General features: G+C 42.1%; 1 protein-coding gene across 7 annotated transcripts; it reads right to left on the bottom strand.

Annotated features, from left to right (window-relative positions):
- Positions 1 to 228: 228 nt before the first annotated feature.
- Positions 229 to 9,157, bottom strand: ZBTB18 (zinc finger and BTB domain containing 18). 7 transcript variants are annotated; one of them, XM_020982090.2, is made up of 4 exons: positions 8,236 to 8,408; positions 7,519 to 7,633; positions 6,421 to 6,504; positions 229 to 3,998 (listed from the first exon to the last, which is right to left on the bottom strand). In XM_020982090.2, the coding sequence occupies exons 3-4, from the start codon at positions 6,431 to 6,433 to the stop codon at positions 2,416 to 2,418; spliced, it is 1,596 nt and encodes a 531-aa protein (XP_020837749.1). In that variant the 5' UTR covers positions 6,434 to 6,504; positions 7,519 to 7,633; positions 8,236 to 8,408; the 3' UTR covers positions 229 to 2,415. The 7 variants fall into 7 exon arrangements, with proteins under 7 accessions (XP_020837749.1, XP_020837750.1, XP_020837751.1 ...); XM_078156271.1 differs by having other exon boundaries at positions 3,105 to 3,198; positions 3,311 to 3,998; positions 7,519 to 8,411; XM_020982091.2 differs by lacking the exons at positions 7,519 to 7,633; positions 8,236 to 8,408 and adding an exon at positions 9,025 to 9,157.
- Positions 9,158 to 9,325: the final 168 nt, after the last annotated feature.

Raw genomic sequence — 9,325 nt, 5'->3', positions numbered from 1 at the left:
CCTAGAGGATGGGTATTTTATGCACAAATCTTTTTTAATCTGTGCATTTAGTAACTTAAATGGATGGATGAAAAAACTTAGGATCTCTTCCAAATGAATGTTTCTTAATCAAATTATTTCATAAACTGTTGATAGAAACTATAAAACATATAATGATGTACTTCATAGAATATGAAATTACCATTTATGAGATATATAATCAAACTTTTAAAAAACACACACCAGGAATCTGCTTCTCAGGTCATATAATTTATTGCAGTTAGCACAGTTTAAAAATTCACCAACACACCAAGAGTACAAAACTAAACAGCATCATAAGTTATTCCCCCCTCAGGAAAATAAAACGTACTATGATTGTCAAAGCTAGATGTCAGTCTAAGTTTTAGAACAAAGGAAGAATGTGAAACTAATAAGAGGAAAAAGCAATCACTCACAATGACCACAAAAAAAAAATCCAAAAGAAAGTCCGTTTTCTCACAGACATTGATTGTCTTCTCTAAATTAATAAAAATGTATCTTAACATAAACTGTATTTTTAAAAAAAACTAGAAACTCTTCAAGTAACTAAAGATAATGCTCCAAGGCCATTTTCACAGCTTTTTTTTGTTTGCTTTAAATGCCATTACAGCCAAATTAACACACATTTGACCAAATATTTCCAAAACAGTCCAGCAACACACAATGGAGTTTTCCATTCAGTATCTTAAGCACAAAAATAGGCTATGTTTACAGTAGTTAAGGCGATCAAATTTTAAACAAAAGCAAAGGGGAAAAAAAGGGAAAAACAGCAAACGTTTTCCATGCTACTCCCATAGACCTTATTTGTAAGTGCAAGACAGGAAAACAAACACTGTGCAAAATGCGTTCACCCTGTGTGTTGGTCATGAAAACCACACGTCGGGCTGCAGCCTCGGCTGCTTGGATACACATAGTCTGCTCACCCCCCTCCCCTTGTCAATCAAGGCTTCCCAGTCCTTTCAGCCTGGGGCTTTTTCAGTCCAAAGAATCTTTTCATGGGAGGGAAGGGTTAGGGAGGTGGGGAGGGGAGGAAGAAGAAAAGGAGAAAGGGTGAGCAAAAAAAAGAGACAGAAAGAGAGAGAGAGAGAGAAAGAGAGAGAAAAGAAAAAGAATGACCTATTGTCAATTTGTGCAGTAGTAATTCTAAAAATGCTCAACTGGGTAAATGTAGATACCTAAACTTTGAGCTGGCATGGGTTCTGTGCAATTAGAAGTTTGTTATAAATGCACACTGCACATGCAAATCTTTAAGCCATTTGTAAACATTTATATTTTCCTTGTTATGTAGCTAACTTATCAATTTGTAGCTTAATTTTTATTCAACTTAACAGCTTCAACTTAAAGACAGTGGGAAAGTAGATTTAAATTATATAAAATAAAATAAAAACAGTGCATTTATGTTCTTCATAACACCAGTTTTTTCAAATGGTGCTATTTTCCTAAGGAAATTAAATAATTTTAAACTCACTCGTTAAAGTTATACAATGCAAACAAAGACAAAAATATATTGAAACTCATGCATTTCTGTAGCGTTAATATTTACTTTTCAAGACTCAACTATGAGCATCAACACAACCTGTCAAGTTCTTTGACACCCCCCCCCAGCCCATGTAATCAATTACAGTATACAATAACAGTAATTCACATTTTTAAACACACAGTTCAACACTGCTGAAGCTGCAATATCCTTTTTTCATCCCAAGCAAACCTTCACAAAAGACAGAGTCCCAGTGATCCCAGTGTACTTTCAGAATTTTTCTCATTGGGAACTGTCAGAAAACCAGAAGTTGCCACAGAAAGTTTAAGTCAACTGCTTGTTTAAAAATAGATAATCCAGCATTTCAGAAATTTTCCATTTGGGTCTAAAAGCATTCAGGTTTCCAACAGCCAGAAAAGATTCATGCAATTTTATAAGTGTAAAGAGGCTAATAAAACTGGAGGGAATTTCTACAGCATTTAAAAATCATAAAAAAAAAATTGCAGAGCTTAAAACACAATTGCAATGTTGAAGAAATAAAACCATGTGTAAGCATTTTTGTGATATAAGGATTTGTTTTTTAAAAGTATATACTGGCTTACTTTCCCTACTCCACAAAAGAAAAACACCTCTCTATTTCTGACTTACTCTAAAGTTTTTCTTATCAGAATGCTAAATTAGTGAAATTTTTCATGCTATCCTAAAGTGCAAAAACAAGTTAATATTCCAACTTTTTAGTTCAAGGAAACAAGACTGCTTTTAGACCGTACCACAACTATATATAGATTTATATATATATATATATATATATATATATATATATATATATATATATGTGTGTGTGTGTGTGTGTGTGTGTGTGTGTGTATGTGTGTGTGTGTGTGTATGTATATATATATATTATTTATATATATATAAAATTATTTCCAAAGTTCTTGAGAGCTATCTTCTAAGGTCCAGTCTCTGACAGTAGGTAAGCTCAGTGCTTCACTTTTAACAGACAAGGAGTTCACCAACTCACAGTGAAACTTCCGAATATGTCTGTAAAGGTCTCCAGACTGTGTGAACCTACGTTCACACCACTTACAGGCATGTGGCTTCTCCCGTGTGTGAACCACAGCATGGCGGCTCAGGTTGTGGGAGTACTGGAAGCTCTTCCCACACTGGGTACAAGTGTAGGGCTTTTCCCCTGAATGAGTCCTCTCGTGGCGTTTCAGGGTGTACATGCAAGAAAAAGTCTTACCACACAAGGAGCATGTTGGGACATTGACATCAGTAGCAGGCTTGCTGCGGATCCCATCCTGCTCTCGAAAGTGCGTGCTTAAATGAATTTGCAGAATATGGGGACTGGGAAAGACCTTGTTGCAGAGAGGGCACATGAATATTTGGCCAGCTGGACTGAGTATGTTTGAGACATAAGGGAGTAAACTGCTGTCCATGTTCCCTTCCACCTGGACTCTCTCATTCTCTGGAGTCATCATGTCATCGTCACTTGCTTTGTCCTCCCGATCTAGCTCCCTCAAGACCGAGTCTTCCCTCATAGGAGCCAGATGGGCCGGCTCATACTGTACCCTGTTATTAGTGCTCACACTTTCTTTCACAGTGCTATGTTCCATGTCATAGTCATTAGTGCCAACATCACTCTCATCACAGGAAGCCTCTTTCTCCACCTTCACCTGCACCAGGTTGTTTCTCAGCACGTCCTGTGAAGAGAAATAAGAGCTGTTCAGATTTTCAACTCCTGAAAGGCTGGACTTGACAGACAGGTCCAGCACACAGTCAACATCTGCTGAATCCCTCACGGAGGTGACAGACCTCTGGGACAAAGACTCTGTAGAGCTGCAGGGGCTGGCTACTGTTTTTCCAGCTGCTGTTGCGTGTGTATCTGCTTCTCCGCCAGTCTGGGGAATGCCTGCTGAGTCTGAGGGCAACCTCATCCACATGTTCCCAGGCTCAGACGCCAAGTCCCTTTTGCTGGGCAAGATGTTCAATTTTTCATCTTCTCCTTCATCTTCATCACTGGGCAAATCGCCTGCCATGTGGCTACTGCCATCAGAGAGGCTCTCCACTTTGTCCGAACAACTTGAAGCATCTTCTTCCTTTTTGGTACTGTCCGCCTCCGTGGTGGCTTTCTCTTTCAGCTTCTTTTTGCAGACTTTGACAATGTCATACATGTGGAGATAACTGGCAGCTGCTAGCACGTCTTCAATGGGCAAGTCTTTGAACTGGAGTTTCCCTTCATACATGAATTCAAGCAGGAGAGCGAAAGCTGGGGCTGTAACAATGTCGCTGTTCAGATGAACAATGTCTCTTTTGTCCAGCTGGTCCTTGTAAAAGAGGTGGAAATACATGCTGCATGAAGCCAGTACAGCTCGGTGCGCTCGGAACTGGGCATCTCCTACCAGAACAGTGCAATCACAAAGAAAACCCTGATGTCTCTGCTCACTCAGACATTGTAGCAAATGTCTACTATGGTCTGGAAACTCCATACTGTCTTCATAACCTACAAACAGAAAAATTCCTTATTAATGTTGGGGAGGAAACAACTTTTTAATACCATAGCCCTCACACTTTTTAAAAAAAAAAGGAAGTAAACTTTGGCTGTCATTATACGCTTCTTTGAGTTTTAATCAGGCATACGACCCAAGGACTACCAACTCACTATACCAAACTGCAGATGTGAAAAGAAAATGTAGTTTCCCAACTTTTTCTATTTCACAAAAATTATCTTACTAGCTTCCACCATACTTCTAGTCAAGTTTGAAAATGCTTAACTGTAATCGCTTCTTGAGAATATTAGAATTTAAATCACTTTCAGGAGAAATTTAATTAACTTTACTCAAATTATTTCCTATAAAACATCCAAAATGGCTTTAATTTCTAAGACAAAGCCTTATGCCAATGAACAAAGAACAGCCTAACTAATGCTGATTAAAATTAAGGAAACTTGTTCAACCACCCTTTTTATTTTATTACTTTTGATGCTTCCATTATTGCACTTAAAACTATACACAATAGCTCCAGCACACACATTAAGTTTAAAGGACAATTCTCACTGAAACAAGAAAAAATAAATAAATAGCATAATTAGTTCAGAAATTAGCAAACAATTTACTTTTAAAGTCAGAGTGTTATAACAACAAAAGCCTAGTGTATGAAAACAGATGTTAATACCTTAAGATTTGCAGGTATAGCACACATGTATGAGATCAGAAGGGACTACACTAACAGATGGAAAAGATCATTTTTACTATGAACAAATCCAAAGATTTTAGAAGTGAATTGAAAGAAAAATGACTGCATTTCTTTGTACAAATTATACTTCTGGTTTCTCAGAAATCAGAAGGATTTTAAATTCTAAAAATTCTCAACTGAACTTTCATTAGCTGCAAAAGCAAAATAACTTCTACACTGAAATTCATTCCAACTATGAAGTAAAGACATATCACTTTCAATTAAGATAAAAATGATTGCAAGTTAAACACATAGAGAAAATGAACTTCTAGAAATGGAGACAAACTATTCTGTTGCCTAGGTCTGTATTACCATAACCAGAAGAAAATGTTTTGTTTCAACATGACTTGATATATTTCATCTCCTCCCTACCCCCCTTCAACTTCCATTCTTTCAAAAATGCATTGTTTCCCATTGTTTTCTGGGAGGGAGGGAGAAAGGAGGGGGTGGAAGAGAGGCAAGGATGTACAAAGGGTCAAAATTCAACTGCAATATGTAATGCCTCTACAAATAAATAAATAAATAGGCAAGCAAGCAAGTTCTACTTCCCCTTTCCTCTGACCAGATGCAAAGTTCTATGCCATTCATCTTAGAATGTGCATCTTGGGGACTAGAGCACATTAATACTATACCAAATTACTTTCCGTATTCCATGCCCCCCCCCCACTTTACCCAAGATATATTAAAACTTCCATTCAACCCCTAAATATATACTGCAAAATACCACTGCTGGAATAACCCAAGAAGATTTACAATACAATCACTTTAAGTGCCCCACAGCCAACATCAATCCTAATCCTTAAGAGGGCTAAAAATAAAGATTGGAGGGCAGCTCACAAGGTAGCTGTGATCAAATTAGGAGGCTGAGAGGACAGAGAGGGACGAAGAAGGAAGCTTATAAACATCTGATCCAGCTGACTGTGGCCATATGGCAGCTGCTGCCCAGATAAAGAGATTAAGAATAGAGGAGTGCGATTACAGCTGTCTGGCCAATTCAGGCAGCTCAAATCTACAAGTTCTAAATTAGTCGCTAACACAAAAACTCCTTCAAATAATTATTGTTATGCTGAAATAAAAGATCTCTTAAATATATATCTGAAAGAGAAAAGAGGAAACCAGTCAAGCTATTTTCTCCTGGGGACAAAAAGTTTTTTTGCTTAAAAAACAAAAACAACTGCTCTGTTTCAAAAGCACTACAGCTGTATGCTTCAGTAGTAGTGCTGCTGAACCTTTAAGAATAAAGTTTAAGAGTGTAAAAGTGTTAAGAGTATAATTCATTATACAATCAATTTAGTTTCTCAACTACAACAATTCTTCCATAAAAAGTTTGAATACTTGATTCCATACACTTTGCTATTTAATATTCCTCAAAGCAAAAGGGAGCTAAAATGTCAGTGAAAAAATAAAGCAATTTAACTTAAAGTGAGCTCCATAAACAATATATTTCAAAGCCCTACTTACATTTCAAAATTTGCAATACCTGTATGTATTTTTAAAAGTTATTGATTCAAGTGTAAAGGGACAGATAATGCTGCAGCCCAAGCCTTTCGACTACAGCAAGATGTTCATTTAATACTCAATTTCATATATAATCCCTAAACTTGGTTAGAAAAGTAATGTGATTTTTCCAAATTAAATAAACAAAACACCAAAACAGAAATATGCTGAATCTAATCTATTGCTACTCCTACCTTTAGTACACATAAACCTGATTAAGTCCTTTCCTCTGAGTCTTGCTGGCTCCAGGTCTGTTAGATCGGTGGAAAAAAAGCAGACTAAGAGAGACAGATGCAAAGTGGAGATGATGTTAGAGAGGAATGAGATACCTTCTCCACACACAGATCTGCACACACTAACTCCCTGTCTGTGTGTTAGAATAAAAGGCTGAGGGATGGCAGGCTGTCAGCTGCTCTGACATCATGTTCAGATGGAAATGCTACCTCCAGCTGTGCTCCTTTTAATGCCATATGCTACTCCTCTACACTCCTGCCACCAGCTTTTTCTTAGGAGAACTTTTCTCTTCTGTTAGTATAAACAAAATACTTCAAAGTCTCCTTTTTTCCCCCAAACTTTCTAACAGAAGAAATTGAAAAACTAAACATATGGAGCTCTACTGTATTTATGGAATAGCAACACTTGTGTCTTAAGTTGGTGGACTGGCTTATATATTGACAGGATACTCAAGCCACAGTGCTATTCAGGAAATCCACAGATTCACTTTTATTCAACTCAGAGGTTTCATTTCAAAGGCAGCTTCCTTGGGGATATTTCTAAATCAAACCCATTTGACTCTAAATCTATATTCCCATTTTAATGTTAGCATAGGACTTCCATTTGTTTTTCTGCTGAGATAATAATATACATGTCACAGGAATGTTGGGAGACTTATTGGAAACTATTACTTCAGCCTGGTTCACCACAATTATTCCACTCATACTTAACGACTTATCTCCAACTACCTTCTAAGTATAATTTCTCATACTGTCACAATCAATATCAATTCAAATTCAAAATACTAACAAGCTGAAAGTGTACTTTTCTAAAAATGCTGAAAAGTGATTCCATTCAGTGACACAAACTAATAAACTGGATACGATCTGTTAACAGAGAATTAAAATGGCCATTGCACCTGCATATCAGATCTGACTTTCTGGCCAGAAAAGCAGAACCTTGTCTTCCCCTTGATCTGTTTCCCACAACATTTTTTGGGGGGTCATGCTGTAATTTTGCTGATCATAATAAAGAGGTCTGTCATATACAGAAGTCCAGTTAGTTTAGAAAGTTTTTACCTGGTCTGTGGGTTTTTTAATGGCTGATGAAATAGAAGGGTAACCTCAGCTGGACAGAATGGTGCTGTGCATGGTGCTACTGACATCTGTGAATGTCAGATTCATCCCCAAAGACCTTTGGAAGGGCGAGGTGTGAAGGGGGGGTTGGGGAGGGCAGGGAGAGAAACATGGCCTATAGCTCAACTGTAAATGCCCCAGCTTAAATGTTAATGAACTGCATCCTCGTTAGGAAAAAAGTGAGGAATGTTAAATGAATGGCAAAGTCAACAGTTCTCTCTTCCCTCCACCCCTCAAAAACTAACTTTTCCTAACAATGAGTTTATTACTTAAGTCAATTAGACTTAGTAGTCTAAGGGATACGCTCCTTTTCAACTTTGCCACTTCACAAATGTCCTCTCCCAGCTCCAAGTGATCAGGCATTAATCACCCCATTTACTCAGTGGGGTCGGGTAAGTGACAGTTTAATGAGTCCCAAGCACCGAAATGAGTTGGTGACTCCTTACTCCACAAATCGACCCCGCTAACTCTCACTGCTGCTGGTCCAGAGAGGTTGTTGGAGGTTTTACTTTTCGTTTTTAAAGAGGGTTGGGGAGGGGGGTCCGAGGAAGAAGAGAAAGATGCGAATCTCTATGTATTATACTCTATGTAAAACATATTGGGCAGAAAATTTAAAAGGGGGAGGGGGGTGTTACACCAGAGGGAAAGAATTGGACTCACTGCCAGTCCAGCAAGAAAACACCTTCAACAGCAGACAAGAAAACAGACCCGGGTCACAGCAACAACAAAAGAAAAGTCGCAAGAAGAAGCCAAAGGGAGCAGAGTGGTTGCTAGCGCTTCCCCAACGCCCCACTAGACGGGCCCCCGGGGCCTCTCCGCAACTGCACCAGCACCCAGAGCCCCCCTCCCCCCCGCCCGGGCACCACTGCAGCTGCACGGGTCCCCGGAGGAACCTCGTCCGTCCCGGGCGCCGCTGCAGCTGCATCGGCTCCCCAGCCTCCCCCCGCTACTTCCATCACCCCCCTGCCACCCACCCCCGGAGGCTCTGCAGCTGCACCGGCCCCCTGCCCCTCCGCCGCAGCTGCACCGGCCCCGAGAGGCGAGGCGAGCAGAGGCGAGGCGAGCCCCCGCACCGCACCCCCGGGGGGGGCGCCCCGCAGCTGCAGCGGCCCCCAGGGCGCCCCGCCGGCCCCGGGGGCCTCCCCGCAGCTGCACCGCCCCCCGGCGCAGAGCTCCAACAGCCCGAACCGCACAAACTAACTCCGCTCCTCCGAGACGAGACCCTCCCGCTCCCGCGCCCCCCGGCCCGGCCCCTCCTCCCTCACCTCGGGCTCACTCTCTCCCGGCCCCCCGGCTCCCGGGGCTGGGGCTGGAACAGCTGGTGCGCCCTCCCCCCGCCCCGTCCTGCCCCGGTTCCGCCCTCCACTCCCTGACCCCGGGCCGGGCGGTGGGGGAGGGGGCCGGAGGGGGGCCGGGGTCAGGGGGAAACGTGCTGTAACCGGGACTCACACCCTGGAGCGGCCCTAAGTCACCGCGTCCCCGCCGCCGCCGCCGCCGCGTCCGCGTCCTCCTCCTCCTCCTCCTCGCTGCCGCCGCTCCCGGACTTGGTGGGCTTCCTCCTCCTCCTCCTCCGGCCCCCCTCCCTCCCGTCCCCCCCCCACCCCCCCAGCCCCGGCTCCGTCGCCCGCTCCCCCCCTTCCCCCTTCACTCCCGCCCCCGTTGGCAGCCGGAGGAGCGCGGCGGAGCGAAGAGGGCCCCACTCTCAACGGCTCCCCATGGCAGCAGCCCAGCGGCGGCCGCAGCCAGCCAG

Source organism: Phascolarctos cinereus, unplaced genomic scaffold (genome assembly GCF_003287225.1).
Source record: "Phascolarctos cinereus isolate Bilbo 61053 unplaced genomic scaffold, phaCin_HiC Scaffold_5;HRSCAF=322, whole genome shotgun sequence".
In the NCBI taxonomy this organism is placed as follows: Eukaryota; Metazoa; Chordata; class Mammalia; order Diprotodontia; family Phascolarctidae; genus Phascolarctos; species Phascolarctos cinereus.
Note: the sequence above shows the minus strand (reverse complement) of the source record. Positions and strands in the feature narration are given on the sequence as shown.